This window comes from Catharus ustulatus, chromosome 7 (assembly GCF_009819885.2).
Source record: "Catharus ustulatus isolate bCatUst1 chromosome 7, bCatUst1.pri.v2, whole genome shotgun sequence".
NCBI lineage: Eukaryota > Metazoa > Chordata > Aves > Passeriformes > Turdidae > Catharus > Catharus ustulatus.
In genome coordinates this window covers 15,286,100-15,301,440 of record NC_046227.1, presented here as the reverse complement: position 1 = coordinate 15,301,440, position 15,341 = coordinate 15,286,100, and the positions used below count along the sequence as shown (strand labels likewise).

Genomic DNA, 15,341 nt, shown 5'->3' with positions numbered 1-15,341 from the left:
GCATTGAAGATTGCATCAAACAACTTTAAATTACTCAGCATATATTACTGTGAAATGAAAATGTCTTAAGAATTCAAATATATTTTGCTGTACTACAGTTAAAACATCTTGGACTTCATCTTTTATAACACTCCACAGGTAGGTACAGATAGTTGCAGAGAAAACAAACTTTTTTACAAGTTTGTTCTACTGGGGTAATTTTTATATTTTATTGTATTGTTTCAGCAGCAAAGGATCAGCATTTTTCCAGGTAAAAACGTCTTTTTGAATTAAGCTCTTATGAAAGTCTATGAACTATATATACGGATTTGGACGTTGTGAAAAGAAAAGCACTGTAGTTATGGAAGACAGAAACCTTTTATCTAAACCCTCTCTTCACATCTATCCTTAGGAGATTAAAACTTAATTGGGGGGAGTTAAATTCTTCTCTTTGCCTCTTCAAACTCCCATGATTTAATCACAGAATTTGTTGAGTTGGAAAGGAGACATAAGTATCATCCAGTCTCATGGAAATGATGAAACTTTATAGCACCAAAAAAAAAATTCATTACCAAAATTAAGAAAATATAGAATGTATATAAACTAATGGGCTAAGGTGCTATCTGCTTTATGCAAAATTGAAGTGTTGTTTTGTCCAAAAATCATACTATTAGACAATTAGGCTAAAATCTAGTGACACTGTCTACAGATACTTCATGTTTTAAAAACTTCAAAGACCAGAGTAAGACATGATTGTTTCACATTTTAATTCAAGACAGTATTATCCCAGATCTAGATAAGCTAAATTTTTACACAGAGGACACATAAAGCCACTGTGACAAGTATTACATGTGATCCACACATTCGTTTATAGGAGGCTATAGGGTAAAAATTAGAAGCACTCAGACTCTGATCATCACCTAACACTATGCATTACTTCTTATTCCACAAAGGCACTAATTAAAAAAAAAAATGCAGTCCAAATCAATAGCCTATTATACTTTATTGTTAATAGGATTTCACCCTAAATCAAACATGTTAAAGAATTCCAAAACATTTAATGCTGAGAAGAGAGTCCAAGAAGTGAAGTATGTTTCACTTTTCTGACAGATGATCAGCTAGACTGATGAACTAGAACTGAACTAGACCGATGCAAATTGCCAGAACTGAGCAGGAAAATGCTTTCTGTATTGTAATCATTTGGTGGCTACTGAGATGAATTCATTCTATAAAGCATATATATTGAATCCCGCTAGAAACAAAGCATTCCCAAAATTAAATGTAATAGTTATGGCAATACTGTGAAGATGTTAGTGGGATTATAAAAATACGTATTTAAAAAGACATGTTTGGAGTTCTACCATTTCTTAGCATCACTTTTTTTCACCCAAAGATCACAGTAGTTGATAAGCTTGTTACATTGTGAAGATGACTAAGATAACAACTGTGCTCTCCGTGCTTTCAGTTGGGGCCTAAAATGAAATATGTCACATTACTGACCAACATTCTGATTTTTTGACTTACTATACCTGTCTGCAATACCGTCTCAGGATCAACTGATGGAAGGAAGTTCAAATCTATTGATCTTTGAAAAAAATAACAAAACACATTATTAAAATTTGCATTACAGTAGCAGTAAAAACTTCAGTTAAGGCTAGAACTACCTAACGGTCTTAAAAGACTACGTTTTTTTCCTCACTTAGTAAAGTCCTCAATTTTTCAACTCATTAAATCAAAACACAAGTGGAGGTGCATGTAATCAGTTGAATGAGCATCCATCTACACACACACACATTTTATAGTCTATATTAGAAATTAGAATTTCTTTATACATTTTCAAGGTGTATCTTTATACATTTAAGGTGTATCATTTTTGGAATACAAATGAAATTTTATAATCCAAAAGCATTGACTTCAAAAAGTGAATCACATACCTCTCTCTCTCTTGTTGAGTTCCTTTATCACTTCCATTGTTAATTAGAGCAAGCTCATCCAGTAAAGATGTTGATTCTTTCGTGAACTTTTCAAATACCTAAAAGAGGAAGGTTTTAATGTAAGAAATAAAAATTTTAGGTAGCTGTTTTGAAGGCACCAGTGCAAATTTATCCAGTTCCATTAGTATACTTTATTCTCTACACAGTGTATTATTTCCCAGCATTCAGATGGTAGGGAGGAAACAACAGAAAATAAAGTTTTGTTCAGGGAACACTTAAGAGCACTAAGATTCCTTAGGGAGATAGTAAATATTGCACTGAACATGAACTTACTTGGAAGTATTAAAATAATTTTGCAAAGATTCTGGCTTCTAATCACTATTCAAATGGACCACATTATAATGAATAATTAAAATAAAAGAAAAATTAATTATATTATATTGAAAGATTATATAGAATAAAATAGCCTCATCAGTTTTGTTGAGCTCAGAGGTTTCTGGTCTCAGGTAACACCTGTACAGTCAAGACACTGTGTACTGCTCAGATAATTCCTCTGTACCTGACTTCTGAGGGTTGGTTTTAATTTTAACAGAACTGAGCATGACTGGTTGCCTTACATGACATGCAGTAACTTTCAGGTCTTTTTGCTGTTATTAAACTATTTATCAATAGCTTGCCAATGACCTTTCTTTAACGTATCTAGAACTGCTTAAAATTTCAGGGGAAAGCAAGTGCAGTAGGACTTGGAGATCCCACCTGAAGGCACATTTTAAGAACTGATTACACAGGAAGGAAACACGCTGTGTCAAAGATTAAATATTGTTTTGAAAATTCAATTTAAATAACTGAAAAGCAAGTATCAATGAAGAAAAGATTAAGAACATTCTATGCACACCGACAGTTGCTTAAACAATTTGTGCTGATTAATAATTAAAGAGTGTAGCTGTTCCTAGACATTTACTGCTTCTCAGGGGAAACTCTGCTGACAGAGGTTTTGGTGTAGGACAGCTTAAAACCACAGGAACCAAGATCTAAGAGATAACCCAGAAGGACATGCAGAGTCCGAAGTATCTTCTCCTTGTTTTGGTCTTCTCCTAAAGCAGCCATTTTCCCTTTACAGCAACTATACCACAGACTCAGGCTCTTCAAGGACTAGTGTTACTAAAAGAGCTTCATTTAAGGAACTGGTTATTCAACAAATTGATACATTAGCTTTATCATCCTCTGAGCAAAGGCAGTGGTATTTATCACAAGACTATTCATGTAGATGAACTGCATGACCACACACGTGACCATTTCCTACATGCTTTGTAGTTCCTACACAAAAATTTCAGGGCTCAAGAAGGAGACATTAAAAAACCCCCAAACCCCAAGACAAAGATAACTAACCAGCCTCTTATTCAGCCAATCCATGTGATCATAGGTGAGAGTTCCTCCAAAATCTTCTGTTAGTTGGCATGGTTCTATGTATCTCGTCAGCTTGTTAGCAGATACTAAAATAACCTGCAACAACGAAATAGGTCACTTGTAGGTAATGCTCATGGTTTCATGAAGTATCTGAGAAGCGTGCCTAGAGATACTGAGCAGATCTTTCTGTGATTCAGATTTTATTGCTAAATGTTTAAATGAAATATGGCTGTTTGCAATTAATGTGGGCCTAAACCAGACAGGTAATTCTGACATGCAGTGCATACCTCATGCATGATGCTGTAAGATCATCATCTTTACCACCTTCTCTGCTTACAGTGGGAAAAAGAAATGTGTTCCTTGGATATCTGTTTTCCTGCTGGGAACTGATGCTTTGTGATTAAGTCATATACCACATGATCTGTTTCTATTGAATATAGTAGCAGGCTATCATATTACAAAGCACTCAGGGTTTTTACCACTCTCTGGCAATACTTTCAGTCCCAAAGGTGAGCTTGTGCCACAAAAGTAAAGCACCTGCATTTACTGTGCAAATGTGCTCAGCAAAAGTTGGATCAATCATACTCTTTCCATGAGTAGTCAAAGACTCAAATCTTAGTATGCTTAAAATTTAAGCTTGAGTCATTCACCCAGAAGACAAATCTAGTTCATCAGTTACATCAGAGCATACAGGAAAACACAGGTCCACTGCTAGGCGGAAAACTAAATTCTTGCTTTTATTTCTGCATTCTAGAGGCTCCTGAATGAGCTGTACTCATATAAGCCTAAACCAGAAGTTGGTAGCACAGGCTGCTTTAATGAATGATATGCTAAGCCAGGAATAACTCCTGTGGAATAACTCCTCTCTATGGAAGCAGGCATATTGGCAGCATATAGCAAGAAACAAAAGAAAAAAAGGAAAGGAAATTTCCATAACCCATCAAATCATTCACATACTCTTGCAGGGCACAAGAATATGTGGAAATAGCTAACTAGAGAGAGACTTCTATTCCAGCTCCAGTTCCCTGCAGATACTGAAACTACAGAATTCAGTGTAGCTCCAAACAAACGGTCTATTATTGCAGAGGAAAACCTTTCAGCAACATCCAAATATACACTATTGTCCTGTACTCTTAATGGTACATGGCTGCTGTAAATGGAATTGGCTAGTAGTTTCTTTAAGTAATGCCAGTCACCAACCCAAACCCCAGAGGATTCTACATCCAAGAAAGAAGAAAAAAAGAGCCTTGGCTCTTCCTTCTTTTGGGACAGTTTATACCAAACTAATTTTGATATGGTCATTTTGGTATGGAAACTAAAGCAAACAGGGCAGCTTCCAAAGCATGCACAAAAAAAAGAATATTTCAGCCATATGAAAAAATTTTCTGACAAAAAAATAAAAACTCACAAAAGAGACTTGGTCAAAACCCAAATTTTCTACATCTTTTTAAATAAACTTCGAAAAAGAAAAACTTCCACCTCATTAATAAACTTTATTGTAGCTTAAAGCATTTCTCCCAAACCCATTCATTCTCCAGGCTTCTGATTTAAAAAACAGTTATTTCTTAAACTGTTTATTGACTGTTCACTGGGCTATCTGCTAAAATCCTGTCTGAACTTCTCACAATATCAACAAACATTTGAATTTTTTACTCAGTCGTGGCAGAAATAAAGGTTCCTGAACCGAATTTAGCTCTTGCTCTAAACCTGAAATAGTGGCAGTGCTAACCTAACATCCTCTATATGCTTTAAATTAGTAAATTAGCTTTGGTATTTTCTAGGTGTCAAAAGTGCAATTTGCCTCTCTGAAGCTTCAGAAATCATGTTTTAATCAGCTGCTACAGATTAATAGTATACAGACCAAGAGGCAAAGAAGAAAAAAAATCTTGAAAAATGCAATGTGCGCAGTGAGAAGACACTTCTCTTTTACAGATATGAATTCTGCTTCAAGCTCAGCAGACTTCTGCTGTCAGGTTCCCAAAATGTTTCAAAATCCAAATAGAATAATTACCTTCGACCTTTTGTGAAAACAGATGTCAAAATACCCCATCCTAGAAATAGTTCTCTCATGAATTAGTGTTTCACCCTTACCTTTGAATTTCACTCTTCAGCATATAACCACAGGTAAAGATAAGGTAATTTACAGGTATAAAATCAGAAATAACTCTGTTTGCTTGCAACTGAAATTATTTTTTGCTTTTTTTTTCTCTTCCGAGTCAAACTCTGTTGATTTCAAAAGAAGTGGGCAAAAAAAAGCAGCTTTCATAATCCAAAGTAAAAGCCTTTGGACAGCAGATTATAGCTGGATGTTAAAATGAAGAGCTTAAATTTCCCAAGGGAGAAACAAATCGGTTTGGACAGATGGTAAGACAGAAAAAAAAAAAAAGTATAAATTATTGAATCCTTTAATCTTTGCTTCCCTTCCCATTTGATCCACCCACTTCTGACAACAGGGACAGCTAATAAGCTGGCATGGCAGTAGGTTTCAAACATGTCCTCTTTGCTGCTGACCACAGTCATGGCATCATCATCTGCACTCAGTTCCTTTTAAAGAACGCTGGAATAGTGGTAGCAGCTCTCATCCTCTCATCTCTAGTCAGTAAACTTGCTCTGTGCAGTATTGTCCTGCTAAATCCTTGTGAAAGCCTTGAAAGAAATAACTCAGAACAGTGCTTTGGGAAAAGCAGAAGTGCCATTATTTTTAGTAAAATCAAAATAAACTTTGCCATCAAGCAAAGGAAGAAAGAAAAAGTTAAAAACATGGAATGCAAAGCCTTGTGCCTTAAGTGCAAAATTCTATTTCTCAGGAGTGAAAATACATTATTTTGATCCATGCAACATTTATCTTTTGTAATAAGAAAGCTTTAAATACTGTTTGCAGTAAGCTGACCTCTCTAAGTCATTTGCTGTTTTCTGCAATTTTCATTGATCATCTACAAGGGGATTGAGGCAGAAGTCAAGATGAGAGAAGAATTCTAGATATTCAAGAGGGCATATAAAAGTGCCCCCAAAATGTTAAATACATCCATCTGAACTTACTTTCTCTCTAAAGGGAAGAAACGCAAAAGCTCTTTAATACAAGTGCCACACAGTCAAACAAGACAAGAGTCAAACCCAGGAGTTACTTGAGAACAGGAAGCTGTAAATTTTCAGTAAGAAGGAGCTTTTTTGTGAAGTGTGTAATATCAGAGCAGCCACACTACTGAGCCTGAAAAGGAGTAGGTGCTTTCCAAAAGAGAACAATACATGCGTCCCTTGAGAACATAAAATCTAAACAAGCATAAACTAAATATGATCTTCACTGCCACAGAACACGGAGTGAAACAAAGGTTACCTCTTCCTGAGGAGAATAATCCTATTTTTTGGAGCAAAATACCATTTCAATCCATTTTTTAAAATACCATTTGATTAAATGCTGAGTAGCATGGGATATTATTTGTTTGACACGGAACACTAATCTAAGCAAAGATAATTTTCTTTAACATTATACCAAGAAACACAAGTTAGATGTTTATCTGGCCAGTGCATAGAAATCTGTCACAGCAGAAGCCCAAAAGCAGTTGACAGAACCTAGATAAACACAGGATGAACTCCACTCCCAGGATCTGCCTCCTTCACTCGTGGTTTTACCCTCATCCACCTTCCCTCTAGGCCTCACAATAATCAGAACACTCTCATTTTTACATCCAAGAGAAAACAGGCAGAGATTCTTGTATTTTTCAACACATTATTTTTGGACAAAATTCAGGATGTGACATAAATGCAGACTTACATGCCCCAGCTCCATGTAGTCACTTCCCTGATTTGCTCAAGTACCCATTGCCTCCCATATTAAAACAGCAATAGAGATGCATACAGATGAAAAGAGATGCAGTTAAAAAATTTTTTTTTTACTGAAACTCCTATATGTTTTTTTAGGAAAGCCCATGGAAGCTACAAATTCTGGTGCCGCACTCTTAAAATACTAAACTGAACATGGACAAAAATTACGTACTTCCTACCAAGTGTTATTCATTCTTTATTCTGTGGAGCAACACTCTACTCATTAGCATCATTCTTAAAAGGTAAATTAGAGAACTTGAGATTTTCCAGAGCAGATGCTGCAGAGAAATTATCATAAGGAATTTCTGACACTCTTTACTAGAGTTAAAGCTGTCAGCTGCTACAGTAGAAGTGTGAAGCATTTAGAACTACTCAGACTTTGGACTTCAGGATTATAAAGATCCTTATGCTATACTATCTAATTTTTTCAACTAATTCATAGTAGTTTACCACCTAATTTTTCCATTCTCTTATTCCTTTTTTAAATGCACTTGATTTCCTTACTCCAAAGTCTAAGAACTTTTCAAATTTTGATTTCCACACGGATAAGAACAAGCACATCTTCTTTCCTGCTCCCAACAAACTGATTTTTAAAGCACTAATCTGCTATCTAAATGAGGCTCAGAGATTATTTTCTCTCTAAGTTCCTTGAATGAATGGCATGTGCAAAATAACCTCACCAAAATATAGGCATTTTTACATTGTGTACAAATCTGTACATTTCTTCTATTTTTATGGTAATTTTTTTCTTCCTGTTATGTTCCTTGTTCTCATAAGAAAAGCTCACACTCAAATACAGTGCACTACATCTACTAAAAGAGTGATTTGTTTCACATCATCAAAGCAAAATCTCCTCCTCCCAACTCTCTAAAACACAGCAGTTTTTACACTTAAATGGTGTTCCTCAATCTTTTAAAACATTAACAGTATTGAGTATTAGAGTCATACATGCAACATTTTTCAGCTGAAAGACAGCTTTATAACAATAAAGACAACTCTCCTCTTATGAAGCAGACAAAACTGCTTCAGTGAACACATGAGCTGGTTGCTAATAAGGGAGTAAGGAAGTTACAGAAGAAAGTTCTCCTAGAGGACAAATGGGAATTGTCCTGAGTCAGATCCAAAACCAACACTAATACTAACCAGAAATAAAGATATGAACTCTTACTCAGCTGAATCAGCCCACCTCTTTGTACTTATCCACCCAGTACTGTTTGATCTCAGTTCCCACATTTATATTCTGTGCTTTGCAACTCATCATCACCACATCTCACTCTGAAGCAGAGGATCTCTGCCTTTGAATAGAAAGGAAGACACTGGGATTAATGGTTTGATATGGCAATATTAAGCAAGGTATTAAGAACAGATCAGGTAGTAAGAACAGATCAGATAGTAGGAAATAGGAGGTAGGTGTGATGCCCCATTAGAAATCACAGTTACACAGCATTTACTTCAAATAAAATGAGACTACATCCAAGTGAATAAAAATATTTCATATTTTAGTTCAAATTTTTAACTCATAATTACTTCACTGGTGCAAATCCAATCCTGAATTTTCCTAGTAGTTACACAAATCTAACCCATGATCCAAAACATTAGTTAGGTGTTGTTTGTTTTTATTGCCAGTAATGCAAAATTATGCAGCTGTAGATTGTGCATGAGTTGGAGCCTTACACAGCCTTATCAGTGCTCTGCACCTGTATTTGGAACAGAGGAAAGACATACTCCCGTCCTGACACAAATAACTGGAGCCCAGAGAAGGTGGGTCATGTTTACTGAAACAGTTTTCCTGACTGCAACCAAGTAACAGAAACCAAAAGGTTTTGTTACATAATTCCAGTGGCCTATGCCAACAACAATGCCAACAGGATTACTAGCACAAAACGTGCTTTATAAAATTACTAAGATTACTAAATTAATGGATTATCACTTAATGACAGTTAGCCAAACCCTAAAGTGAAACAAAAAAATCCTTTTATTATCATAGTCATGTAAAATTAACCCTGCTTTATTGATACATTTTCTGTAGGCTTCCTGCATATTTGTCTAAAAGTGCATTCCAGCTGACTCATGCTAAAGGAAAGTCCAGGAAGAATCTTCTAGAAGGACTGACTTCCAAACTAGCTGCACTATCACATGCACAGTAACAACTGCTATAGCATATACCTTTATATCACAACTTCGAAGACTTCCTGAACTTATCCAAGAACTTTATTTACAGGGGTGTAGCTGGGAAAAGAGAGCCTAAATCACACAGTAAGGACTTCTCAAGAGAGGCTTTGCCTTTATTACTGCTGCTCTCTGGACACTGACATTTACCTTATGTTGTGAAAGATCTGTGAGAAACTGAATATTGCAAACTTAAGCCACTTTCTAACCAGCAGCTCTTAAATCAAGCTTTTGAGTACAGATGGTTAGTCCAGAGGCTTTTTAAATTCTCATCTTGGATGTGGCTCCAAACAATATGCTAGTTTATAAAAATGGGCACTGCCACACTCGTGTTTTTGATTAAAGACCTTGTGACCTGGTTGCATGCTACATGCCTGCTGTAGCTCAAACAAGATTAGCTTAAAAAATGAGTGGAAAGTTTGATGACACAGATATTTTCTAAAAAAACAGGGAAAACTGAGGTTTCCATTAACCTCCCAGACAGAGGTAACAAGGGAACTGCTAAAATTAACATGTAGTCTCTTGTACACACTGCCTCGCAATACAGAACAGTGTCAGCCTCTATCCGGCAAGGGATCTACTACCTGTTCCTGATGTCAAAGAACTCATAAAATGAGAGAAAATGTATGCAATACCAACAAGATATTTGTCAGAATGGTTACAGCTGATAAGAGTGACACCATACACCATGTATCTCTACAGCCTATTACAGAAGTCATGAAAAATTTCACACTAAATCCTGTACAACAGTTTCTGACTCAAAAGACCCACAACATGTAACAAATAACTTTATCCTCTTGCTAAGCAAAGAATTAAATGCCACACATTTCTAAGTTAAGAATATTAAATGAAGGTCTCATTAAAAGTGGAAAAAGCCACAGTGGTTTGTTAAGGTTAACCACAAAGCATCTGGAATACAGCTGCTCTAAAGACACTTTAGCTGTCATGCAATTACATCAGTATTTCAGAAACAGAATTTTTGACCGAAGTAGACAAAAGTTCAACATACCTCAAAGCCAAGTCTATCTTTCTCTTTCCAAAAGCAGAAATGTGTAACCTTCTTATCCCAAAATTCATCTGGCTTTACCACACAAACAAGTGACACCTCAGCTGGAACAACATTCTGTGAAACAAATGAAAAAGTAAGTAAAACATTCAAGATTAAACCTTCATTTACCACAGATCTGAATTTCACTTAGATTTCATCATCTATACAAGAACATAAAAATTGCAGATAGAAATTGAAGTCTGCTTCATCTACTTCATATATTTGCTCCATCCTGCTTTGTAACATTGCACAAGATTTCACAGCAAACAGTGTCAAAACTGAAAGGAAAATATAACCTCCTTACTCAAAGTCCTAAGGACAAACCATTACTCTATGCTGTGTTAGCACAGAAAAATGAATATTGGTTAGACTTAATTTAATTTATGGTATTTCATGAAAAAGAAGAAATGTTATAAACAAAGCTGTCCACCAATGTTACCTTCTATGTAGAAGAAAACAGTAATCAAAGTTTGGAAAAAATTGCATATTGTTATCAAATCACATGTCAAGATTATATCCTATACTATTCTCTAGTACACATTACTTGGTCTAAAATGAAAAGGCTGAATGCTGACATTTCAAAAGATTAGTTCATTAAAATACTATCAGGAAAACATTTGTCAGACTAAATTAGTAATTTCAATTACTAAATTGATTTTATGATGTCACACTGAATGAAGATCAAGACTCTTGATTACTCTAAATTCATCAGTTTTAGCAATAAGTTAGATAATCAGAGTGGTGACACAAAGGTGACACAACCCATGGGATTTCTATTTAAATATCTCATTTTATTCATAAAAATTTAATTCAAAAGAAGTTAAAGAAATCAGCAACAAAATACCCCAATTCATTCTTGCACCGTTTTAACAAATATGCAAAAAATATTTACAAGTAGACAATATTTTGAACACAGAAGTGTTTTTGAGAACTACATATGATGAAGCAGACAAATCTCATGTGATCAATTCACATAGGAAAGTCTTCTTTATTGCTTCCTTCTCAAACTCAAGACACAGATATGCAACCCATGTTTCTGCAAGCTTTGCAGAGCAGGATGAGTGCTGCCAGCAAGCCAGGGAAATAAGAGCGTGGGCAAGGAGCTGCCCTTCCCCACTAGCTGCAGCTCCCACTGAACCTCACAACCAACAGTGGCTGAAGCAAAACCCAGCCAAGATCATAACCTGAACACAAGGGATTCAAACACTGTAACTCTATTAATAGGAAAACCATCTCAGTCAAGAATAGGTGAAGGACACCTTGACAAAGACTTCAAAACCCAGAAACAACAATGACCCAGCAGGACAAAAAAAAAAAAAAAAAAAGAAGTTATTTGTATTTGACACACTTTCTGAGGCTTCACCGAAGTCTGAGAGGATAACTGCTCTGATAAAGATGAACCATCTGTGTAGTAAGAAAGACACAGTGTTCTAATGTGTTAGAAATGGAATTTTCTTTGACCATTGATACCAGAAAACAATCTATACTGTTCAGCAAAAATAAAATTCTATTTGAAAGCCCACAGTTCTGAAGAGTTAAAATTTTTAGGATTTTAGAGTTTTTTTAATTGAAAATTGTCATTTTTCTTCTTCTACCTTTTGAAGTACGCAGAACATAATTTGTGATCAGAATTATGATCCACAACTAAGTCAACTATATCCTATTGCAAAGGAGACCAGGTAGGACAGCATATACTGCTTCAAAACCTGCTCAGCTGCAGTATCTGTCTGAACTGCAGCCCAGCACACATTCCTGCTCCTCATGGCTGGGGGTAGCAGGAGCATATTTCTGTACTTTTTAAACTAACACCCCATTTTAGAAAAAGGTCTACAACTGTGTGTTCTCAGCATACAAATAATTTGTCTCTCACTTGAGTGAGTTGTAGCATCTGTTTCTCAGAATTTTTTCCTGCTGCACAGAACTCATTACAGAACCACATTTTAAGGAGATACCTGTCTCTGCAATAACACAGTCATTGAGTTCACATCCATAAAACTGATCAGTCAACTATGAATATATAAATATTTATTTACCTGGAGCATTAACACAACCGTCTTGACCACATTCCACTGAGATTTTCTGCCATCCACTATCACAGTGAATCCTCGAGCTTTACACTTCTCACTAAAAGAAAAAAAACAACAACACTTAGAAAAACGTAAAATTGATTCTAACAAGTGTCATATCATGACTTTTGATTTCAAATCTCCTGTAAAATACAACTCCACAGCTTTTTTCCTTATAGAAATACAGTTTTATAAACCATAAGTTTACTAATTTATAACTTCCAATTTTAATGTTCCAGCATATTATTAGACATTACAATTTTTCAGTATCACTGAAGTATATCTCATAATACAAATATTTCTTTAAACTGTAGCAACTCTGAACAGGTCTCAACCATTAATTTGACAAAATCCTCAGAATAGAGATCAAATTACAGTGTCATAAGGAAGACAAAGAGATGTCAGTTTTTAACAGGAGCATACAGAAGAGGACTTGCAAGTGAGCCCATGGTTTAACATTAGTTAAACATTTGATATCTTGTCCCAGGTTGAAATTCTTGTGTTGGCAAAATTATAAGCAAACAAAATCCAAAAATGACATTTATGTGAGGTCGGAAAGCATTATGTAATCTTTCCCAAGTCTGCAATTACAAAACAAAGCTACTTCTGTGATCTCCTTAGCTTACAAAAAATAAGGCATGCAATAGTAAGCACTCTGGTTCACAACAAGAAATTAATTGTTATTTATTTCATATTTAAGCTGAGCTTCATCAGGTATGGGTGCAAGACAAATTAATCTTAGAATTGGAAAAAAAAAAAAAAGGCTGTTTAATTACACATACACAGTCCATGAATGCTTTTGGTTTTAAGGAACCTCTAAGATCACACACATGATTTTTCTGGAAGTACTCTGAACATTCAGACTTCAAAACTCAACTCAAAAGGCACAACACTATTGCTTTTAAGAGTAAGGTGAAGAGAGTCACTACAGCATCTTGAGACATGGCTTCCTTAGGCTCACTGGAATCAAGCAGTATCAGCACCTTCTCCTCTATTACTAATCCAATTAAAACCCTCCAAACCCAACAAAACACACAACCAATCAAATTCAGAAATGACCAACCACTTCTAAAACGTTTAGTCATATATAAGTTAAAATAAAAAGTAAAAAGCTTGGTGATTTTGAGCCACAATAGCGAGAATACAACAAAAGAAGCAAACAGACAGCATGACAATGTTACCACTTTTATTCCTCTTCAGTTATGAGCAGACCTCTTCAGAATGTGAGAATTTTAAATACCAAAGAAAGGCGTAACAGTAGACTTCAACATCAGGAATATGTTGTCTGAAATTCCAGAATGGCTTTACACACATATTCCAAAGAAATGCTACCCAAGGCACTTCAGAGGCACTTTAGTAATGCCGCTCAAATTTTGGACACAGACAGCAATCCACACTAGACTGCAGATTCCAAACCAGTTGTAGTTACATCACATACTGTGCACGAGTGAATTAAAAGTTAAACATACTATGTTACCTTACATAGAACTTAGGGAAAAGTAGCGTTAATGTTGCTTGGACAGCTATCTGGGTTTGGGACAATACCCCTCCCCTCAGCCCTATTTTTCCCAAACACTGTTCAGCAAATCTTTCCAGAACAAAAAAGAGAAGTGCTTAGGCCAAAGTTTGCATTTCCCACTGAAAAACAACATGCAAACCAAAACTACAGTGATTTTTCCATACTGCCATTACTGAGAGGTAATTTTTTCCACAACTGACATAGAGTATTAAATGTGGGAACACTGACTTCACTTTCAAACAGATTTCCCAGTTTCTGCTGAGCACAAAGAGCACTTTGGTTCAGCTTTTAGACAGTGATTGTTACACTAATATATGTAAAGACATACATCAGGATGAGACTGTGGAATAATTAATGCTTACTAGAACAAGAACGCCTGCATCTGTTCCATAAATATGGCCAAGTCTTTAAGTCAATGACATGCCTTGTGTGGGGGACCATTTAGTGTTTCACCACTTTACAAAAGACAACAAGCTGTTTGAGAAACCCTAAAACTTACACAACTAAAATGTTGTGCAGTATACTCATATACCTACTGATGGTTTACTTTTAAATAATTTGAATTTATTCTTTGCCTCTTTCTCACTAATCAGCATTTTTAAGTCTTATCTACCAAAATAAACCCCACATTGGATCCTTTAACTGTATTTTTAAACATTTACAGATTACAGTATGCAAAGTACACCGGACATCTTTAGTTATGCCACTGTTGCTCTGTTTCCAGTAGAGAAATTTGAAAAGACACAAAAGCAAACATTTATCTGAGAGGTTCCTTTTCTTTATAAAGCAGTGGCAAACAAGAGAAAAACAATGATAAAGATCAATCCCTGGACCTTAAGAAAATAGAAATGCAGGTAACTAAGGACCAAAAACTGTCACTATAAGCTGGCAGCGGCACATGCACAGAACTTGAACAACAATTATTTTATATCAAGCTATGGATGACAGGATACTCAAGTTGTCAGGCAGCACACTTAAGTAGTACCACAAGCTGCTCACTAATTTCAGTAAGACTGTATATTTTTAAACTTAGTGCACTTTTAAACTGAAGCTCTACAAGCTACAAAGCTTAGGCATGCAGCACAGAAAGGGCAGCGCTGCCCTTGCAAGCTTAGGAGTTTGATTGGAATGGTTCATTAATTTACTTAGCAATTTAAGTGCACTGTCATTAAAAAGAAATTATGGAAAAAGCTATCCCAATAAAGGAGAACATAAGGACATTAAAGGACACAAGCCTTAGTACACATCCCCTAGCTTATTGGGATGTGTGTTTCTAACTCACAGTATCACATTCTAAGCAAACATTGACATAAAATTAATATGGTAAAGAAGAGCAAATAAAATTAAAAACAACAGAAAGATCCCCTCTACAACTGGGAAAAAAAACAACTCTGAAC

At 35.6% G+C, this 15,341-nt stretch overlaps 1 protein-coding gene across 5 annotated transcripts in view; it reads right to left on the bottom strand.

Moving 5' to 3' along the window:
* Positions 1-15,341, bottom strand: part of SESTD1 (SEC14 and spectrin domain containing 1) — a 48,791-nt gene that overhangs the window by 18,794 nt on the left and 14,656 nt on the right. For all 5 annotated transcript variants that reach the window (XM_033064406.2, XM_033064409.2, XM_033064410.2 and 2 more), the window contains 5 exons: positions 12,393-12,483; positions 10,321-10,434; positions 3,303-3,416; positions 1,914-2,011; positions 1,509-1,564 (listed from right to left, as the gene is read on the bottom strand). In XM_033064406.2, the coding sequence (XP_032920297.1) occupies positions 1,509-1,564; positions 1,914-2,011; positions 3,303-3,416; positions 10,321-10,434; positions 12,393-12,483 (473 nt within the window). The remainder of the gene's footprint in view (positions 1-1,508; positions 1,565-1,913; positions 2,012-3,302; positions 3,417-10,320; positions 10,435-12,392; positions 12,484-15,341) is intronic.